At 47.4% G+C, this 22,232-nt stretch overlaps 1 protein-coding gene across 1 annotated transcript in view; it reads right to left on the minus strand.

The window, feature by feature from the left end:
* COL20A1 (collagen type XX alpha 1 chain) overlaps nucleotides 1-22,232 on the minus strand; it is a 44,736-nt gene that overhangs the window by 21,945 nt on the left and 559 nt on the right. Inside the window, exons 2-20 of the mRNA XM_068416280.1 lie at nucleotides 20,087-20,197; nucleotides 18,216-18,359; nucleotides 17,815-17,973; nucleotides 16,655-16,855; nucleotides 15,247-15,402; nucleotides 14,405-14,524; nucleotides 14,064-14,228; nucleotides 12,537-12,701; nucleotides 11,574-11,746; nucleotides 10,780-10,909; nucleotides 10,116-10,261; nucleotides 8,947-9,070; nucleotides 8,333-8,472; nucleotides 7,993-8,122; nucleotides 7,376-7,518; nucleotides 6,109-6,241; nucleotides 1,613-1,755; nucleotides 840-969; nucleotides 484-540 (exon numbers count right to left, since the gene is read on the minus strand). Of these exons, the coding sequence (XP_068272381.1) occupies nucleotides 484-540; nucleotides 840-969; nucleotides 1,613-1,755; nucleotides 6,109-6,241; nucleotides 7,376-7,518; nucleotides 7,993-8,122; nucleotides 8,333-8,472; nucleotides 8,947-9,070; nucleotides 10,116-10,261; nucleotides 10,780-10,909; nucleotides 11,574-11,746; nucleotides 12,537-12,701; nucleotides 14,064-14,228; nucleotides 14,405-14,524; nucleotides 15,247-15,402; nucleotides 16,655-16,855; nucleotides 17,815-17,973; nucleotides 18,216-18,359; nucleotides 20,087-20,197 (2,670 nt within the window). The remainder of the gene's footprint in view (nucleotides 1-483; nucleotides 541-839; nucleotides 970-1,612; nucleotides 1,756-6,108; nucleotides 6,242-7,375; nucleotides 7,519-7,992; nucleotides 8,123-8,332; nucleotides 8,473-8,946; nucleotides 9,071-10,115; nucleotides 10,262-10,779; nucleotides 10,910-11,573; nucleotides 11,747-12,536; nucleotides 12,702-14,063; nucleotides 14,229-14,404; nucleotides 14,525-15,246; nucleotides 15,403-16,654; nucleotides 16,856-17,814; nucleotides 17,974-18,215; nucleotides 18,360-20,086; nucleotides 20,198-22,232) is intronic.

Genomic DNA, 22,232 nt, shown 5'->3' on the forward strand with positions numbered 1-22,232 from the left:
TCCCTCAATATATTTTAAAACTGAATTTTTGTTTAGAATCATTTCAAATAGACAGGAAAAGGCATTACTGCCTCAATATCTGTATTCTAATATTTGCTTCTTAACAACTTTTTATAACGCCATTAGCTCAACATTTCTTGCTAATCCATTTCATAGTTTGCTTTATATCAGCTATGAGAACATACGCTATTAAATTTAATAAGGGACTTTACAGGGAACTTTAATTTAAAAACATGTAATCATTCCCTTCGCTCCATTTTGGTCAAGTTGTGCAGAAATCCTCTAAAAATACTATCGGTCTCTTTACTAAGCGAGTCTGATTTTAAGAAGTTATGTGGTTTCTGGCTGTCCTTGGACAATCCCCAGAGGCACCTCCAGAAATGATGTACCCACTCCTGCCTGCTCTGCAGAGCCCACGCTGTGCAATTTGTTACTGAAAAAAAAAAACCAAAACAAAGCAAGACTTTATAGGAGGTGGTTTACCCTCTGTTTTAGATGGAACGAATCCTCGTATTGAAGGGAATTTAGACAACACAGGAGCTGAAAGAGAAAGCAATGCATGCATGAGCTCTGTTATTCAGGATGGTGATGCCTGGCTCAAGACCCGGATGGTCACCAGCCCTTTCCAGTCATCCTGGAATTGCCAATAATGCACAGGAGTGCAGAAACTGGGGCAGGATTTTCCCTTTTCAAGGCTAGTAGTCTACCCTCCTGAGCAAAACCCTGGCCTTGGCCACAGCCCAGTGCAAGCGAGGACATTGCTGCCCCAATAGAGATTGCCTCAAGACTGGTAGATGGGAGGTTATGAAGGACATGCACATTCTGACTGATACACTTACCTGTCCGTCCCGTTGTGGACGTGATCTCACTCTCTCCCGTGTAGTGGATGGCAGAAACAATTACCTTGTAGGCTCGATCAGGCAGCAGCGGCTGCAGGGTCACGCTGCTGCTTTTGCCAGAAGCCATGATCTACAGTGGGGTGGACAAAGAGCCCAGCATTTGGGTAGGCTTCCCATTATAACTTTTACTCACACCCAAGTTACGTAGAGGGGTTCTAGTGGCGAGCCCTGGGACAGTGGGGCTCAGGGCAGCATCCCTGCTTAGGTCAGGCAACTAGAGCAAGCCGAGGAAGCCTGGCTATGCCATTGGACTAGTTGTGTCTGGGGGAAGAGCATTTCCTTGTGTAAAGACCTCAATATTCCCCATGCAAATGCAGCAGAAGTGCCTTATAACATGGTAAACAGTCTGGGTTTGAGTAGAAAGTCTGGGTTTTAAAAGGTTAATGTTTAACCTCCCTAAGTCAGAGGGGCAGTAGGTTTATCCTCTACCCCTCTGCCTCTGAGAATTCCTCATCCCAGTTCAGGGAGGGGAGAAAGCTGTGTTATTAGCAGCTTTGATGGACACAAATGTCTTAATCACAAAGAAGCCTGGACATCATCTTCACAAAGCAACATCCAGCAAGTCACGGGAAGAGATTTGTTTTTGTAGTCCTGCAAACCAGCCATCCTTATGGCAAACCCCACTGGAGTGAGCAGAGTTCCCCTGGGCACGAAATTGTCCCCACGTCCCTCTGGTCCAGTGCCTGTCACCTACAAAGGAGCTGGAGACTCACTGTTTGCTGAGCACCGGCATCAGAAACAGGGCTGTAGGTGATTTTGTAGTGCTGTATGCGGCCGTCGGGAGGGGTCCAGTGGACCTGGAGGCTGGTGGGCGTCTCAGAGTCAATGAAGAGGTTGGTGGGTGGGCTCCTGGAATCTGTGACAGGGATTAGAAGTGAACAGCATAAAAGGCAGGTGGCAATGTCTACAAACAGGGCCAGCAGCACTTGCTTCCAAGCCTGTTTCTGAATGCTTCAGTGCTCTGCTCTGCTGTTAACCAACGCTCAGAGAAGAAGCAGTCACCTTGGGGACCAGGCAAGAGAGAAAACAGATCCTGGAGGGATGAGGATTGCCTAAGTACAACACAGTACAACTCAAGCCCTCAACAATTCAAATCCTAGGACCTGGAAAAAAAATCTTGGAAGGAGGGAAGAATCCTGAAAGCACAAGGAAAAGAGATCCTTTGTGTACATCATGGACAAACACCGAAGGATACCCTTCATAAAGACCCAAACTGCAACTGAATTTCATCAAAGATCTGGAGACACACTGGACAAACATCTTGATTGCTGGTTAAACCTGGATCACACTTCAAAGTTAATCCATCATAATTTTTCCAGCTTTTCTTTCTGTTTTAAAATTATTCTAAAAAACCCCAGAGCAGCCCAGCACACAACGGTTTTGTCTGGCTCTTCTCACACCAACACCCACAGCCTCTAGGAGGGGGTCACGTGTAGTGCCTGAGCTGCTCTCCCTTTTCTGGCCCTGCACTGCGATGTATGGATGCACCCCAAATAGGTGATGGGCTGAGCCATGGTCAGCCAGGAAAGGGTTTGCCAGAGACCAAAGCTGAGCAATTTTTAATTATGTAAATGCATTTCTTTCCCTGGGGTCCTGCTGTGTAGCATACTGGACCTGGTGACAGAGGCTGTTCTGCTGGAGTGATTTCTCTGAGCAGGGGCTGAGTTAATAAGGCAAAGGCAGAGTGGGATAAATTTACCCACTGTTCAAACAAGGGGCTCGAGAGTGTGGGGTCACCTACTCCTGGAGCTTGTTTCCAAGCAGTGTCTTGCTCTGCATGAATGCATGTGTCTGGCCTTGACCCCATGCTGGTGTGAAGATACAGAAGTCTTGGACGAGAAAAGGAAGCATTTTATTCAGAAGAGACTAAAAATTAGGGGTAAGCCCTCAAGACAGTCAAGGACACACACCCAGGCTATGAGATTTCTATTTTGCAGTTTTACCTGTAAGGCTCTTCTGCCTACCCAGCAAAGTCTAGGGTGACCCTAGAGCACAGGTTGAATGAAGATCATTTGCATCTTCATTGATCCTCCTTCTCTTTTCTGGATAAAACAAGCTTACTTTTACTGAAGCTGACCCAAGTTTGCTGGCAGCTGACTCAGGCTGGAGGCTGTTGCTGTGCATCACCGCAAGGTAAAGCGGGGAAGAAAACAAGTGTGGGAGGTGAAGTCACTTCAACAGCATTATTATTAGTGCTGTGCTGTACGTCTGCATCTTTGCTGACTTCACCGGCTATTTCCTTCAGCTGAGGTAAGTGAGGACTCTAAGTGAACAAAGGGAAAGTTAGGGAAAGACTTCTGAGTTGGGTTTATTCTGGAAAGCCCCCAGGCCCAACAGAATTTGATGGCATGGATCTGACAGCCAGGGGAAAGGTCACCTCCTGAAGGTGCCCAGGAGGAAGGAAGCATCTCTGACACAGAGGACACCATCTGTGCCTTCGATTACCTCTGGAACCACTGCTCCCCACAGCAGGAATCCCAGGCTGCTCGCTCGTGGGTCTAACCAGCATCACAGGCACATTTTTCAAATAAGAGTAAAACCCCGGAGTCTGCTCCATCAAAATATTCATCTGCAATGATTATATAGGTCATGTTTTTTCCCTCGCTGCCATGGGTTGAAGCTTCTTCCCCACCTTTCAATCCCTTCTGTTTGCAATGTATGCTCTGGTAGGAAGAGCTCATTGAAGAGCTGGATAAAGAACTTGAAGACATTTATCAGCACCAGGCTGGAGGTGCTTCTGGCACAGCTTAGCTAGAGGCATGGGGCACAAAGCACTTTGTAATCCACTTCAGTGCAAAGCCAGCCAAGGTGGCTCAGCCCATCTTCGGCAGCAGTTCCCATCCAAACTGCTCTCTCGTTGTTTGCACGGAAGAGGACGAGACACACTCAAGTGCTCTGCCCTGGTGGCAGAAACTTCCAAGAGACACTTTCTGAGCAGATGGGGAGGATGGGGAGGGGTAACATTGCCAAATTTGTGAAGAAGATCTTCCCAAGTCCATATTTACTAATTTTTGTCTCGTCTTGCCTAAGCTGAAGGACTTCTTTCATGGCCCCACCTCTGAGGTTCTTAGTCTGTTGGACCAATGTGCTATGTGGGCTGCCCTACTGCAGCCTGGTCCATTTGTCCCTCTGCCTGGAAAAGCCCATGTTAGCAAACAACTAAGTTTCAGAAGGACGGGGAGAGAAGCTTGTGTTACCAGTACTGAGTTGCGCTTCAGCCACAGCCACTGCCACTGCCCTTAAACTTCAGTGTTTCTTGCAAATTCTACAGAGACATTTTTAACAGAAACTCCATGACTAGACCTATTCCTATATAAGGGGATGCTGTCAAGAGAGGAAAAGAGAAAAGCGATGTTGAAAGTAAGAGTGGTTTCTAAACCTCCTCTAACATGTACTTTTGTTTTTGTTCAGCACAGCCTGACCACTGCTATTCATCAGGTTGCAACACAAAGTCTGCCACCCTGAGGAGATCTAAGTAGTTTTCATTGTGTTTCAGCCCCCAGAATTTCATTTTATGATGAAAATTAGGGTGGAGAGGGCTCATAAAAATCAAACCAATGGTTTTGGGTTCCAGATAACATGCTCTAGCTGAATGAGTTACCATTCACCAGCTCTGACATGTAGACTGATGCCGTTGGACATCCTAACCCCTTGCAACTGCAAGATGGAAGCTTTTGCTTGAAACAGTAAAGGTTTGAAGTATAACCATATCCCAGAACTTCCTGGAGTCCTGCCTAATGCCACATCTTCCCATACATCTATCGCACAAGCCTTATTCAGTTTGCTGGCATACACAAGTATCCTCTGAACTGCCCAAGGTCAGCACTGCCTCCTGGAAATCATCATCCATCCTTTCTCCTGTGCCACTTCTCCCTTGTGGACACTTCTTACTTTAAACATTGAAAAGAAAGAACCACCAGCAAAGGCATTGATTGCACATGCGAATATTGGCCCTGGAAAGTGTGTGGCACTGTCCTCACTGCTCACGCAAACTGGCCAGCAGCACCCAGGCACTGAGACTCTGGTTTGGCTGCCCAGCTGCACACATGATTTCTCTGAGTGCTTTGCTTTCTTCATGCAGCAAGACAAAGTCTGACATCCCTGAGGCATCCTTGCTCCTGAACAAGGACAGCAGCTGACAAGCAGAAGTCAAATTGCCTTCCATGTCTCACGGAGGTGCCAACGCCAGCAGGGACTGACTTGCTCAAATATGCCTGGAAGAGCACCGTCACATGCCATTTGCAGTGGGCTGAGGGAGCTCCTGTGCCACTTTGTAATTCATGACTTAAAACATAGCCATTCATTTTCCGAGGCCTCTAAACAGCTCTAATTGTCCCTTTATCATGATATACCTGTCGGACACTTTCTTTTTTTTTTTTTTTTTGTCAGTATGCAGCTCCTAGGTACTTGCTTGAGGTAGCTTTCTATAAATGAATGTTATTATTATTCATTATTAATAAAACCTGAGCTTCTTAGTCCAAGATTGCCATTTAATCTGAGCTTCACCAGCTCAACACCAGCCTAAATGAGTCTATTCTGCGAAGGAGATTGAGAGCTGAGAGATGGAGGAAGAGCGGATTACTACGGTTGAATGAATTGTATTCCATTCACTGCCAACAAAGCCATTATACAGGCAATATTAATTAAGAGGACCTCTGGGAGTGCCACTTTTTAACCTCATATCCTGCCTCTGCAAAGCGAGATTCAGATAATGCTTCCAGCAGAGCCTGCCTGCAGGATTCTCTCTCATTTTCCTAAGTGCCCTCAGATGAAGCACAGCTCAGCAATGACGTAGCTGAAGAAATCCTCACCCTCCCTAACACAATATTTTACTAACAGGAAACATCCATTAGGCAGCACAGTGTCACATTCAGCTGAACACCTACAGAAAGCCAATTCATTTGCATCAATACACTCTACAGAAGCGAGGGGAAAAGCAATGTATTCTACATGAAACACATTGCAAGGGTGTCAGATGCCTATAAGATGCACCAGCCTGCTTGTGTTTGCCCAGCCTGTTTGTCCCAGGACAAATTCAGAAGACTTTAAGATGAAGGCTAAACATCTCTAGCCACTTTCAGACATCCAGGTTTGGATTTTCAGAGCTGGAGATGACCAGACCTGAGCTGCCAGTCTGTGATGGGTTCTGAGGCATCCCATGCCCTGTTCATTATCTCTAGGCTGTGGATACCGAGCACTGCTCACTTACTGGTCCTGTGCTGAACAGAAACCGTGTCACTTCGAGCACCATCTTTGTAATAGGCCCAGATGGATATTTTATAGTCAGTGTTCTTCTGCAAGCCTGGCAGGACAGCAGTTGCCACATTTCCAGCGATGGAGAGCTGCAGCAGGGGAAGAAATGAGTCAGTTGAGTTCCCAGGCATCCCCAAGCTACTTCATGCCATCCAAGTGTCTGTCTCACAGATTGCCCGTAGGCACAAATGAGTTAGCACTGGGCTTTGGGGACAAAGTCTACCATTGTGGGTTGTGCACATCTAAGCAAAGGCAAAATTCCAGCCCCCATTAATGCAGAGTAGATGCCAGTGTACTGCTGCCCAGTTATATTTAGCAGCTACTTCAGTATCACAATGCAGAGCTCTGAAACAAGGCAGTCAACCTACCCCGAACATGAAATCCCTTTGCTCAGTTTCCAGCTTTTAGATGTTTTGGGGACAGAAGCCCCAGTACACCCCTATTCCAGCCCAAATGTGAAGCGTTGTATGAGAGACTTGTGTGTTTAACCCACTTCAACTGCTGTTTGCACTCATGCTGAAAACAGGGGCTTGAAATGGAAGAGGTGACCAGGTCCATCCCTGCCCCTCCTGCCCCAGCTCTGCCTCTGGTCATTCTCCTCCATGTGCTCCTCAGTTGGACCTCACCCTTCTTGAAGAGCAGTATCCCAAAAAGTAGTCGGTGTTTACTACCACTGAGGAAAGCAAAAGCTGCTTCACCTGTCTTAGAGGCGATACCTCCAGCTATAAATATTTAAGTATTATCTTTGCCTTTTCGACAACAACTTGACATTGTGGGCTGGTGATTCTCTGCAACCCCAGATCTTTTTCTACTGAATTGCTTCTTAGCTATGTGTTCTACATCCTGTATACCTGTAGTTAATTATTCCTGCCTAAGCTTAATACTTTCTGCTTGTCCCTATTGAATTTCATCCTTGAGATTTTCCAGAATGCTTCTGCAATCTTCCCAGAGCCTATAGGACTCTGGCTCTGACCCTGCCATCCCGCTGTCCCTCCCTCTTCCAGCCCTCAAGGTGACAGCTCCATTGAACAGAGCCAGTCCCAGGACAGACCCTGTCTTATTCCACAGGCTCCTTCGGCTGGGTGCTGAACTGTTTAATGTCTTGAGTGCATTAACCTGCATAGTCTCGCACCTCCCTATGCCACTCTTGCAGGTTGAGTTCAGAGCCATCAAGCAGGCACAAAGCCAACCCAGCCTCCCCAGAGCTGTGCACGGGTCTGTACCTCCTGAGGCTTCTCTCCACTGACTGTGCTCCATTTGATCTGATAGACAACCACGTCGGAGGCAGCGACAGCTTCCCACTGCAGTCGGAGGCTGTTCTCGGAGAGCTCGGTAACCTTCAGCGCACGCGGCAGGGGCACCTTTACTGAGGGATGCAGAAGGAAAACCAGCTGAAGTGCAGGCACTGACAGCGCCTTGACAGAGCCAAGGTGGGGAGCAGATGGTCAGGGAGCAAAACATCAACCAGGCAGATGTCTGAGACCAGCCTGTCTTTCACTTCAGACCCATATGACAACAGCCATCAGGACAGAAAGGGGTAAATTATTTTTAAAGCCCTAATTAAGGAGCATTATCTCATTTGTGGAGAAAACACGTACCACAGTGATATTATAAAGGGGAGAAGGCTAGGAGGGCTCTCAAGGACACAGAGGTTAGTGACACATCATGCTTTTTCTTCATTTGCCTCCTTTCTTCATTCCTTCCACCTCATTTTAAACATAACACAGTTGGACGTATTCACACAGAAAAGAACAAGTCATCTGGGTTTTGTGCAAGGGCATTGGCCATAAGTTGCTGGGACCTGTTACTGGGGCCAAAAGCATTTCCATTCCCTACTTACAGGTGGTAACGTTGCCAGTAATTGGAAAGGAGTCCCCTTCATCATACATAGATCGGACACTGATGAAGTATTGGGTGAGGGAGGACAAAGGTCTCAGGACAGTGGATGTTACAGTGCCAGGAACCTCTACCTGCAGTGGAGGAGTGGTATGAGTATTAGGAGAGGAGCATGGGGACACCACAGAGGGGTCAGCACGTGTGTGGCAACTGCATCCGAGGTGCCCATTTCAGAGTTAAAACACTGCCAGCAGATAAGCCCTGAACCATGCAGCTGAAGGAGAACAGGGCAGTATCTGACCTCCCAAGTTTCTTTTCCTTCCACCAGCCCTTTGAGGACTCACCTCCCCAGCGTTGCTCTCTCTGCTAGAAACATAGGTGACGCGGTGAGCTTTCACGGCTGGAGACGCAGCCTCCCAGCTGACTCGAACGGACGCGTGGCTGAGCTCGGAGAAGCTCAGGTATCTGGGAGGACTCAAGGCCACTGCAACAACAGTTAGTGATGGCACTCCGAGGTTTCACAGGCTGCACAATGGCAATGCCACCGGTTGCCTCCTGCTGCTCTTAGATAACCCCACCCTTAACTAAGAGACTCATTCACAATGAAGGAAAATATTCCCTTTATGTCACTACCACACACGTGTCTGGGATGTCATGAGAGGCTACCTGGGCTTTAGGTGAAGAAACAGCCAAATAATTTCCTTTTTCTCCCCAAACAACAGGGACCTCAGGGAGCAGTTTTTTCAGGAGTTCTCTTACCAAGGGACAAAATCGCTCCTTTTCCACAGCTCACCCTGTAATTAGAGATCCCCTCAGGGACCGTTATTTGCTTACGATCAAGCAGGGAGGAGGCAGTGTGTTTACAAGCCACACGCACAATATGGGAAGCACCTCATTTAACACATCTCACCTGCCTTAAGTGTTTAATAACAACTCAGTAAGCAGCAGCAGCACTTACGGGTGGTTTCCTGGATGCTGGCTGGATCACTCGCATCTTCCCCATACATCGCATACACCGCGACGGAGTACTCCGTGCTGGGTGACAGCCCATCCAACAGGACCTCAGGCTGGGCCACCTTCACCTGTCAACAGAGACATGTTTTGGGGTACCTTCAGTTCTGGGGTACCCACCAATGCCCTCAACAGAGTAAGACCTTACAGAGACACAGTCCAAGGTCCCTTTGGTTACATTAAGGGGATTTCTCCACTTTGGCCCCAGCTCTCCTCCAGCCTCCTCGCTGCAGAAATGCATCCTGGAGACTTGTAGGAGTCTGCACGCAACGGAGCACAGTTTTATAAAAGGCTGGGAACATTTTAATGCTGGTTTTGCAGACATCCCATAGCTTTAGAGCGTTGCGCTCTTACAGCACATAGGTCAGGTAACTGCAGAAATGTTCTAATATGCTAAAATACAATTTTAAATGTTGGTCTCTCTTCAAACGTTCTGAGTCTTAAAAAAACACTACTATGCACTGAAAGCAGAGTATAAGCATTAATTGCTCTGTTTTGAAAACCATCTTTCAATTGCTCCTATTGCTGTGCATTCAGGGGGGGAATCTGAGTTGAAGAGGCAAGACATGTTCCCCTCAATCTTTTTCTTTTTTTTTTAATTCATATCCTCAGCCTACGGGTACTCCAAACAACTCATCAAAATGCACACACGGTGAAGGGATCTTAGAAAGATTTTAAGGATTTGCCATTCATCAAGCATTGTTTTATTCTTACGCAGTGTTGTAGGTCTGTTTTTAGAGATCAGTGAAAACTACCCTAAACAAATTTTCAGTTAACATTTTAAGATAAACAAAGCAAAGACATTTATGTACAGCCTCAAGCATACAGCAGTTACACTTGGGGCTGCAGAGATGTGAGTTCAGTGCCTGGGTTTCCAGGGCCCCATGAGGCAGTCAGTTCTCTCTCTATGCCTTAATTTCCCACATGAAACCCTCACAGTTATAAATCATTTTGAGATACACCATAAAAAAGAATCTCCCATGAAAGATGTTGCTGGCAAAACCGCTGACACTTTTTTTTTCTTTTTAAACTCATGATACCAATTCACTAAGGTTGGAGCTGGAACTAAACTCAGCCCAGACAGAGAAGAAACGATCTTATTCTCATGAACTCTACCTCCGTTGTATAGTCCTCTGCTCCATCGGGGGCTGCAGAGCAGAGCACCAGGTACTGCGTGGCTCCCTGGGCTGCCTTCCAGCTCAGCCTGATACTGTTGTGGCTCAGCTCAGAGACGCGCAGGGAGCGAGGGGCAGACAAAGGCACTGAAGGGAAAGACAAGGCAGAAAGATATCTTCAGTGTATGAGCTCGAACCCCAGAGGAGACCTGGCTTTGCAACAGCTGCTGGAAGCTGGCGGACACCTACTCCACATCTAACACAGTGGAGCTGCCACTTTACAGAGAAGAGATTTAATTCATTTGGACCCCAGGGATAAAAAAGTGGCAAGGGGTTGCAAGGTATTTGTAGCATGGTGTGTTACTGTCGTGTCAGGGGGAGCTCAACACAGTGGTCTCCTTTGCAGAATGACGTAGGTGGAAATGGACCCTTGGAGGTCTCTGGTACAGCCTGCTGCTCAAAGCAGGGCCAAATTACAGCAGGTTGCTCAGGGTCTTGCCTGGTCAAGTTCTGAACATCTCCATAGATGGAAATAGGTGTAGACAGACTGAACTTGAGGAAGTGGGAAAAATACAACGCCAGGCTCCAGTCTGAGATAGTCACAAAGAGCTTTGTTCACCTATCATAACCGTGCACCAGCATAATTCTCTCTACTCACGACCTACATGTGGAGGTGACGCCTCTCAGCCCATCCCCAACACCAGTGTCGTAAATAGGAAACACCGACACCAGATACTCCGTGTGTGAGGTCAAATTGGAAAGGCGCAGAGAGGTGACTGCTCCATCTAAGACCACCTGAAAACACAAAGGAGGGCTGTCAAGATGGGTAGGTGCTGGCTGCTCTTTAGCAAAGGAATGGCTGAAGTGGCCTTCCCTAGCAAGCATGGCTTCTTTGTGGCAGATCTGTGACCAGAAACATGAAGTCCAGTTGCCCTCTGAATTTTGTGCCAGCTAGCATCTCCCCAAAGTAGAGAGGTAAGGGGCAAAAAGCATCCCCGTCCTCTAAGGCTGGGATCTGTGCAAACACCAAACACAAGGCTCCAATTGTGCTCTCACTGAAGTCAATGGAAATCCATCGACAATTTGGATTTGCTTTTCTAAGTCATATGCATCCCAGGTGAGCATCCTTGGACAGCTCTGTGCACCTGTGTGTCCTCTTTGAGTCAAAACAGATGCTTTAGGGAGGGGATAACACTGCGTAAGAGAAAAATCAGTGTTGGTGTGGCTTGCGGTATTTCTAGTAAGATGATATTTACCTGATGTCCTCTTCTATCCTGTCATCCCGTCAGCTGACCACATTTACTCTCAGTGTGCATTTAATTTCATCCCTGGCTTTGGCTGATGTCCCACAAGAACTGCACCCCTACCATCATCTCTTTGTCTGCTCAAGTGTACTTAAATTCCCAGCCACTATCTGGAAGATACTGCAGTTTCAGATGTCCAGAGAAAGGTCTCTCACCTCTTTGGGGTTACCACCCTTAGATGGATAATACACAATCCGATATTTCTTTGGTGGTCTCAGAGGAGGACTCCAAGTCAAGTGCATGCTCTTAGAGGTTACAGCTGATATTTTAAGGTCAGTTGGGCTCAGCTGGGGACCCGTGTTCACAGGGATATCTTTCACAGTGCTGCCTAGGAATTAAAATCACAGTTACTCTCTTATATTCAGACTTCTCATGCCAAATGTACTTTCTAGCTCATAAATATAAGTGGCATTTTTCAAATCAAGTTACAGTCTCCTTCCCTACAGAAACTGTTCCAAGCTGCTCTGAAATAAATATTTAAAAGCTGGGCATACAGGGAACGTAAATACTCCATAAAGAACAGGCTGTGTATTTTGCTGGGTGCTGGGAATATTTATTCAACACAAGTCTGAATTTTTGGCTGTAACCAAAAGGTGACCCAGCTTTCCTCAGTCATGAAAATTTGCCAAACTGAACAAGCAGAAGTTACTTTGGTTTCTTTTTTGAGCAGCCTATTTTTCTTTAGCCTAATCTGCACCTCTGAAAAACATCTAATTATATCAAACAAGTACAAATTAATAAGGATGAATCAATTTATTTATACGAATTTCCAGAGCACTACAATAAAAGTATGTTTGAAAGTTAGACTTTTGCAGTCTCCTTAGACCAATCTTAGAGCAGAGAGAGATGGAAATATGTACACGGTATTTCTCCTGAGGATCTAAGCTAATGTCTGGAGTGGTTCTTCACTCTCTTGTTCATCACACAAGCTGCTCTCCAGCAAAGGAAAGAAACAGGCTGTTTAGTTTTAACTTGAAAATGCCTTGGAGAGACATAATTTAAAGTAAAGCATGAGGGGAAAAAAAAAAGGTGTTTAGATGTTTTATCATCTCCTCTTCCTACCTCCACTTTTCCTCCATACGTTCTCTCTAGCCCTCACTGAGGAGGTTTCACTTCACCTGCATTTTCCTTGTTGCTCTTCTCTTTGATCCTGGTGCACAGGACCTGGGTGAGCGTGCCAACCAGAGAGCTCAGCAGTGGGAAATCCAGCACATTGTACACCGTGAGCTCCAGCGGCTCCGAGGCCACCTGCTTCAGCTCTGCCTCGTCCGCATTCTTCACGCCTGCAACCAGAGCAGAGACAGTCCAGTGAATCCTTCTTCTGTTTTCCTGCCTCCTCATCACTTGCAGGCTTTGCTACCAGGAAGGCAGATATTTTTCACCCTAAGAAGCAGTTTGCATAAATGGGGGAAGGAGTGAATGAATAAACAACAATTTTATGTTCATGAGGTTCCAGCACTCCCCACAGAGAGTCTGTTTTGCATCAGAACATCACATTGCATTTCAAAAGAGTCAGGGATGAGCAAAAAGCAGACCACTTATTTAGCAGAACTTTACCAACACAGAGCATCCTCCATCCCCATCCTGCTCCCCATCCTCATTAACTGTCTGCAGACCAAGCTCCACAGCATACAACTTATTTTGCTTCCCAGTGCTAGGCTCAAGGTTGCCCTAACATTCCCCAAGCAGTACCATTGCCAGACAGGGATCCTGCCTGGATGTAGGAAATGGAGAGGTCTCCTATCCTCCTGGTAGTGGAGACCATTACTGTAACAGCCTTGCTAGCCTCCTTCCCCCTTGCTCTTGCAGTGAGAACCAAGGCACTATTGAGATTTATACTTAGATCCTGATGTCTAAGGACCAAACAACATGAACTTCCTCTAACCAGAGAGGAAAGACAAAGACCCCAGCTAGGAACAGATCTCCAAGTGATTTCAGGTACACAGTCTGTTGTGCTGCACCACACACAGCTGAGGCTCAGCACCTCCGCTCGATCCTTGAAAAGAATCACGGTGCCAGCCACTTAGTTACATAACCCTGTGCAATAAACCCTTGCTTTTGTGTTCCCAACTTAAATTAGCACATAAAATTTTGGAGATTGCAATTTTAGGAGAGTTTTCTGTGTAACTTTATTGCTCATGTATTAGCCTCTAGCAGACTCATGCAGTCATCAAGGACAGAGCTGCTCAAGGCCGTTTTGTGTCTCATTATTGCTGCCAGATAGTGAAGAGCAGATAATGTTATTATTCAGAGAAATGGAAAGTTGTGAGAGGCAGTAATTATAAAGGAGGTCTCCTCCCCTCCCCAATACAATGTTCTCTTGCCTAATTCCACAGCTGAGAATATTGTTCTGATGGCACAGGTCTCTGAGGCTCACAAAGGTCTTTAGATGGGAGGTGTGAAATCTCTCCTGTGAATGAATGTTTTTTTTTAAACAAACAAAATACCCTTTGAAGGCATGTGCCTGTGCTGAATAAATGAGTTAATTTTCATCTTAGACACAATGTAATGAGGTCTTACCCACTACCTTAGTTTTACTGCCTCAGGATACTTCTGTCAAATTTGAGGGACCATAACCTTCAATTTGAAGAAGATCAAAAGTAGGTTGACATTGTCCTACAGCTTATTGATCATTGTGATCTTACCAATGGCAAATATCTCTATGCCCAGGTTTTTCAAGGTCTGAGCAGCCAGGTTGGCATCATCCTGGGATTTTCCATCAGTCAGGAGTATTACCAGCTTCTCAGCCTCCAGCCGGGCACCAGCGTCTGGTTTCAGATTCTGCTCCAGGACGTGGGCCAGTGCCAGACCTGGGGAGGAGCAGAGACGGATGGTGTGCTACAGCCTCGCAGGCAACCCCCCTGCCTTTGCTCTTTTCTCTGCCCCCAGTGATCTTGTTCCCCATTGAGGATGTCACCCCATGGGAACATCTCCCCCCACTGCAGCAGTACAGATCATTTAGCAGAGACCTGAGAGCTGGAGTTACCTGTAAAGGTGTTGCCGCCCTTGTACCGCAAATTCCTCACGGCCTCCAGCACCTGGTCCTTGGTAGAGTAAGCGCCCAGATCCCACTCTGTGCGGGGATCGCTGCTGTACTGGGACAGCCCTGGGGAAGGGAAGAGCTATCGGCATCATGCAAGCCAAGGTAAGCTGCAAGAGGAGATCTGTTTTGAGGAGGCAGCATCAGGCTTGCCATGGGAGGACCACACAAAATAATGAATGGCACTAGGGGTGAGCAGATTTGGTTTCTAGCTCCACTTCTCTGCGTGGTCCTTGTCATGCAGGCAGCAAGGTGATGCCTCAGACCCCACTGGGTACAGTGGTGCTTACCCCTGTGGTGACGATCTGAAGCATTTGGTAAGGTCTCAATGCTAATAGGGGTCAAACTAGTCGGCTGCAAGGGGTGGGAAGGTTTTACACCGTCCTATTTCACATACAGCCTGGCCAGCGTCAGCATCACTCAGAACGGGAAGCAGCACCGTTCCCAGCTGAACTCAAAGCAGCTCCAGTGCGGCATTGTCACTGCACCTGTCTGTGCAGTGCTGTGGGGGCTGAGCACCTCGGCAGAGACAGGCAGCAAATCCCACAAGTGTCTCAGCATCAGCGCCCGACCTGGTGCTGCCCAGAAGACACGGCTTCTGTTGGCTGTGCAGCTCGTGCTTACAGCCACTAGAGGCCAGAGCTTGCTACCAGGTGGGAAAAGCTGTGAGCAGCGAGCAGGACCCAACACTAAAGGAGTAAAAGCTCCTCAGAGTAGCACATAACCACAGGAACAGAGACCAAGACCCCTTCGAACACAGACTTCTCAAAGTCAAGAAAGTGTCCTACCTACTCTTATCTTGTCTTGGGCAATGCTGAAGGGGGAAATCAAATTGCTCAGAAACTCCTTAATAAGCTTGAAATTGCTGCGTCCGATGCTCCAGGATCCATCCACAAGCAGGATGATATCAGTCGGTGAGGATGTGTCACACTGAAAGTGGGAACCTGAGGGGGCATAAGGTTTGATATTGAGAGAAGCGATTGTAAAGGAGCAAAAACTGCTTCAGTTTTAAGATAAAATGCAAATCTGCAGTGTAAGGCCTTGTCTGGATGGTGGATTGGACCATCTGCCAGCCTGACGCATCCCAGCATCTTGGGAAAACCACGTGGCTAAGGGTAACCCATCTTCAGTACCAAGAAAGTGAGTGGTGCCTAGCTGTGTTTCTGCAAAGAATGGGTTAAAGCTGTCAGGAAGTGTGTGTCTAACCCAAGCACTGCTCTGTGCAAGCTGTCAGCTCCGTTAAGTCTCAACCCCAGCCCAGTGCTTCCCTTTTATCTAGCCTAAGTCTCCAAGAATTGCAGGTGATTGCTTAATTCCATTCCATCACAAGATCCCCTGTGGGCTATAATTATTTCGTGGCTTTATATTAAATCCAATCTCTCCGTAAAAACCTGCTGGCATCACAGATCCTCAAGCCCTGCCTTTCTCCCCACCCCAGGCCTGCAACTTGACAGAGGATAAGATAGAGAGTGTTGCTGATCAAATGCTCTTCCCCAAATATTTTTCAGATGGGGTATTTTCCATCATTGGTGGAGGGAAATAGATGATCCCACCAAAATTCAGCGGGCTGCAAAGAAGTTACTCTCCCATCTCTTTTCACATGGATTTGTACCGGTCTCAAGGGACCAAATGAGGATGCTCTGGCCAATCCCATTCCCACCACTTCAACAGTGCTGTGAGCCACCTGCCCTGCCATAGTCTCAACTGATGAATCTGAAGGATCATCATGGATCAGTTACTTGTGAAACATGAAGAACAAGTCTAGGAGGTTGAGCAGGCTGGGTAACGAATATCACTGATGCGCTCCTCCCCTTCTGAAGATTTGGAAAGGTCCATGGCTGGGGAGGGGGGCTGTTCAAGAATACAAACTCTTACATGGATCTATCAGAGGCAGCGTGAGGTAGCAACATGAAGAGAGAGAACAGTGGCAAATCAATAAATTAAACCATCTGGAAGGAATTTTTGGCTTAGCTACAGTTTGCCTTAAAAATCTGTGATGTTCTGCAGAACTCCAAACTTCTCCAGTGGTCCCTGACAGTACCCCAAAGCATGACCTAGCATCTGAAAGCACCATCAGCAGCACTTATATTCTTGAAAATCTTAGTGACAGATAGTGGGATGGAAGGCTTGTATTCAACAAGTTTTAGGGAACACAGTGGAGAAGAAGGAGCAGGACATGTTCGAAACCCCTCTCACCTCGCCTCAATGAGTCCTTGGTGGGTTTTTCTTTTCCTAGAGACTCCCGCTGCGAGCTTGCAGGAGTGCGCTGGGATGATTTTGTGGTTGTTGGTGTTGCTTCTGTCACGCTGGCCTCCACACTGGGCTGGTTTCTTGTGGTGTCTCCTGAGCCCTTCTGCTGAGTCCCCTTCTGCCTTTTCTTTTCAGCTCTGTCCTTTGCTGTGCTCCAAAGAGAAAAATCCCATTGTCCCCAGCTGTGTTATCCCCATGCAACCTGTGCACTCGTCGGCTGATTTCAGCCACATTTCACAGAGGTGTAGGGGGCTCAGAGAGGATAAAAGTCCTACAGGCTTTAAGCAAACAGATAGATAGATAAAGGAGATGACCTTCACTCATGCCTTTCTGAGAGAAGGTCTGCACGTGGGCTTATGAGTTAATCATGTCAATAATGGATCACATCAAAAGTTTGTCCTTCCCATTATCTTTGACAATGGAAAACAATGAATGTTTATAAAATAGAAACCAAGGAAAACATACCATGGCACCTGACACCTGATACTCACCAGAACTCAGCAATCTGTGACTCGGAATCATCCTGAGCTAGTACAGGTCTTTTTGTATAATGGCCCTGATGGAGCTTTCTTCCATCAACACATATAATTGCTTTTTTGAACTTGTGCCAACCTTGTTGTCAGGCACATGAGAATCTATGCAGTTATATACAGTCCTCAGTCATAGGGGAGGGCTCACACCTTCTTGCAGACCATCTGCAGCCAGCCTTGGGACATCAGTCATCATTAGCCCCAGTGCCTAGGGAGCAGCTTGCTCTCATAGGATCTGCTCCCAGTTGAAGGATTTGACTGTATCTGCTGAATTTGAATACCTGTCAGCTCCAGGAATGCATGGACCTGCTTTTCCAGGACGGACAGTTCAGCTGGCATGACAGGCAATATTTTTAGGTTGCTTACTGTGTTTTTGTAGTTAAGAGATGCACGCAAGAGATGAGACTGGGCTAGCATGTGTCACTGAATGAATGTCCTTGGTGAAGTAGGGGTTGCAGGGGGAGGGTGGGAGTGGTTTCAGGGACAGCTGTGCTTAGTGCTCTAACCATGGTAGCATGGCAGAGACCATGGCTCAAAATCAATCCAACATGATGCCAGGACGGTCAGTGCACCCACCTGGCTGCATCAAGACAGTGTTCAGGGGTGGTGGGGTGGCCTCTGCCACCTCACTGTGCTCAGCTGTTAAGCTCCCTGAAGAAGTGAGATTCTTTCCTGATACAGCTCCCGAGTTTCTTCTGTTATTTCTAGTCTGGGATGCATTTTTGAGCTCCTCTACTGTAAGAAGACCAGAAACAGGAAAAGAGAGTCAATCTAGATGGGTCTGTGAGTCACCGTCCATCCCTCATCCCCTGGGTTCAACATCCCCCCCCTTTCTAACCTTCCAACCTAAATAGTAACAGGCTCTGTGATTGCCACGTACTCTACAGGGCATATGCCAGAGGATGAGCTCTGAGGAGCCACATCTCCAAGAACCTCAGCAGCTCTCTGAATGGTAAAATGTAGCACTCTCTACTTACTCACAAATTTCCTCTTGGCAAACAGGGCTTCCTGGGAGCCGTTCAGCACGTAGACCTGCAGCGTGTATTCCTTGGTAGGGCTCAGCCCCCCCACTGTGGCTTTGGGAGTCTTGGTTTTCAGCATGACTTCTTGCTCCGAGTCCCCTGAGGTGGGATGAAGCCACAGTTCAGAGACTGTTAGAGCTTAAATTTAAGCTGACAGTAACAAAAGCACAGCTGAAATGCAGAGAATGTCTGCCTAGGGACCTCAGTCAACTATTTCTTTTTTTTAATTTTGTGGATCTCTGATTTTTACTCTTTTTCCCAATCCAGAGTTGAGAACGTTTGGGTTTGTTTTCTTTTTAAATCCCCAATATGTGCCCAAAATGGAAAACCAGTTCCCATCCAGCATTAGAGCAACACTCACCAACTTCTCAAGGAGTTGCTGAGTGAAAAGATGGTCTTCAGAGGGTAAAGACTGGGCAATTACTAGTAAATACTGCTTATGAAAACATCCAACCAATTGATGTGCTTGAGGTCATACGTGACAAAGTGAGGAAGTGGCTTGGTGTTTTTGGAGGTTGTCACTGGCACTTGGGACTCCTCTTACATATCCCAGCCCCTCTCGCTGTGCTGTCTCTGCAAGCCCCACCTCTCTCCAAGGGCAGCTGCTCTCTGCTGAGAGACAGCTCGTTTCTGGGGCCAGCACTGCCTCCAGACCCCTCCAGCCATGCTCCAAGGTTTTGGGACCTGTCTGGAGTCTGTGATGCCTCGACCAGCCAGGAACTGGGGCATTTCTGTGCTGGCGCAGCATTGAGCAGATGGAGCAAGGCAGCTCTGTAAAGCAGCAGCCAATGCTGCTACACAAAACAACGGGAGAGAGGCAAACTAGCTCCCTAAAATCCTCTGATTAAGAAAGGTCTACAAGCTTTAAATTATGGAGATGGATGCATTTCTGACCCTGCCACCCCTGTGCTCATACCTAGGGCTGAAGACGGAGCTCTCCCCAGCCTACGCAGAGGGAAAGCCTCAGGCATGTGCTGGGAGCTCAACGGGGATTCCCTGCATTCTCAGGATGCTCATCGCTCTCAGATCTGAGGCCCGAGGAGGAGCAGGGCAGGGAAGGAATGAGAAACCTCCTGCTCCAGCTTGGGAAACAGGTGGAGGCTGATCTAAAAGCGGATGGATGATCACAAGAGCTCTGCCCGCATGCACTCCTGCCTGGCAGCTCCCCTGGAGAGCAGCAGCGACTGAAAATCAAATGCCAGCCAAGACTAAGGTTGCCTCCAACCATTGCTCCTCGCCAAGGGACGTTGTGCCCTTCCAACACCATCAGGTTCAGTGTCCGAAGTCAGGCAGAGCTGGAGCTCAGCCAGAGCAGGGACCCATGGGGCTCAGCTCCACACACACTAGGGTCAAGGACTTCCCATCCCATGTGCTTGCAGGTGAGGGGAGAGCTGGGAGCTCCCACAGAAGAACCAGACAATGAACCTTTCCTCATCTTTTTTTCTCACACAGTTCCAAAGAGCAACACTTTCTGGCTAAGGCTTTCTCCTAGGATGAAGAGGGATTCATTTCATCTCCCTCTTGTGAACGAGGGATAGAGGGACTGTGCCTGCACTGACGCGGCACTACGGACTGCTCTCATGGTAGCCAGAAAGGCTTCTTATCCATAACGCGTGTACAGCCCAGTGGAAAATTTTGATCTAGGTAATCAATGCATGAAACCAGAACAACCGGAGGATAATTCCCTCTACCTTATCTCTATCACCTTAAGGTCTAAATAATGCTCTCACTGAAGTCCTGTTGTCCACCAGCCAAAAGATGGAGCTCGGTCCCTCACTCATGCACAAACCTCTGCTGGGTCTGATGTCCAACGCGTTAGCACATACCTGCCATGGGCTTTACCCGAACTTTGTAGCCATTGATGCTCCCTTCAGTCTCTTTCCATTTCATTTGCAGCCTGTCTTCTGAAAGGACGGTGAGTTTCAGCCGGCCCGACCCTGGGGAGGAGGAGACATGTCTGTGCTGTTACAGATGCAATTCCTCCCTCTGCACATGCACACACTAAACCCCACATACGCCATCTCCTCTGTGGACACGGGAACAGTTGCAGTGCAGAGGAAACCTTCACCATCCCATGCAAGTCCTCAGCACCCCCTGATGCTGCACAGCAACTCCTACAGTCCCCCTGCACCGCACCTCTGCCAGGAGACCTACCATGAGGCACTGCAAATCCATAGCCTCCACCCTCTGCCAAGAGGAGTTTCTCAGGTGCTCGAATGAGACCTCAATACGTGTTGCTGCAAACAGGGAAAACAGCCTGCCATAGAAGTGAGGGCTTTCTCTGCACCCCTCACATCTTGGAGGACGCTCCCAGGAGCTTTCATGAAGGACGTTTTGTTTCAGCAAACGTGTTAGTGCAAACATCTGAACTGGGAGGGCAGGAAATAGCTAAAAGGGCTCAGTGAGGCTCTTCAATAGGCTCAGGCTGCTGAGAAATACAGAAATTCCCCAGATGATGGATCCCATACTTCTGCAGAAAGACCATTTCAGAGGCAGTTCCAAGGACCAGCTGAGTTTAGAAAGAAGGAAAAAAAAAAAAAAAAAAAAGAAGGGAAAAAAAGAAAGAAAACCTGATAAAGTGTAAATAACAGTTGCTGGCAGGATCATAACTCATGGGCACCAGCTTGTGTCAGTTTGCTGCAGGGACCAGCAAACTAACTGACAAATCCTGAGGAAAAAAATAATATCAGACAAGGAGGTAAAAAGAAGAAAGAGCACATTCCCCTATCATCTCCAGAATTCACAGATATCTTTTAAACCCCAGCTAGATGTCTGAACTCATGTGTCACCCTTTGAATCAACGATTCCTTGCTAAAACATAGATGTACCGTCGTACAAATGTCGCCACATGGAACTTTTTCACTTGACTGGATACAGGATGGCAACTCAGCAGATTTGTCTCCCCTCCTTCCTGACACACCACCTACAGCTCTCTTTCCAGCCGGCTGCCCTAATTTGCAATGAGAGAGCGTGTCCTTTGCCTGCACAATATAAGCATCTGCACTCAAGTGCCCACCCTCGTTTGCAGTTGTTACCAATCTCTTTCCCTTTGCCATTACTCATGAAGAAAGCCAAGTGTGACCTGGAATGTCCTGCTCAGTGCTGGCAAACTGCGTGTGTTGGACTCCTCAAGTCCCTAATCTGTATTGTATGACGTCCAGACATCTCCTGGCATCTTTGCCATGAAGTCACGGCCCAGGAAAGCAGTGAGAGCTGGCAGTGAGGACTTGCTTGTCTCAGCCCAACATCTGTGCCTTAACCTTTCCATGCAGAGACTTCCTGCAGGCTGCCCAACAAGCAGATAACTATTTTGGGGAAACAAAGCTCAGATTCACATCTCACCCCAGGCAAATCTGAAGGGGAAGAAAGAAAACATGGGGAAGAAGGGTGAGGGGCAAAATCAAATCCCAGAATCATGCCTAAGAGAAATGGTAAAAGATCATGGAACAATGAGGGGAATTCATAGTTAGATTAAACATGGAGCTGTCTTCTTTTGGCCAAGTGTGGTCCAGCTCCTCGGCCATCACTCTAGGAGCCTAGAAGCTAAAAAGGCAAGAATGTCCCCAGACAGAGCAGAAAGGACAGCACCCTCTAAAGCACCATTATGTGCTGGATGCAAATGAACCCCAGTGCCATGAAAGCTCCACTGTTTCCCTGCCCTGTGTTGGATCCGCACTCTTTGATGCTGCAACCTTGCTCTCTGGCTGATAGGGAGTTAAACCCAGACTTAACTGCAGAGGCTGGTCTGGAAGATACGCAGTATGGAGACATGGCTGTCCAAACTCTGAAATGCCATTGCCTCTCTAGAAACCTTTGTGCTGACCACTTCCACAAAAGGTTATATAAATACAACATAAAGGCGGATCTTCAACATCAGAAAGGATACGGTGAGGTGTTAAAGGTATTTTCTGATCACTTATGGTACTACAGGAGCACTACGTGTTATCAGAGGGATGCATCTCATGTGCTTTC

The sequence above is a fragment of the Nyctibius grandis genome, chromosome 19, assembly GCF_013368605.1.
Source record: "Nyctibius grandis isolate bNycGra1 chromosome 19, bNycGra1.pri, whole genome shotgun sequence".
NCBI lineage: Eukaryota > Metazoa > Chordata > Aves > Nyctibiiformes > Nyctibiidae > Nyctibius > Nyctibius grandis.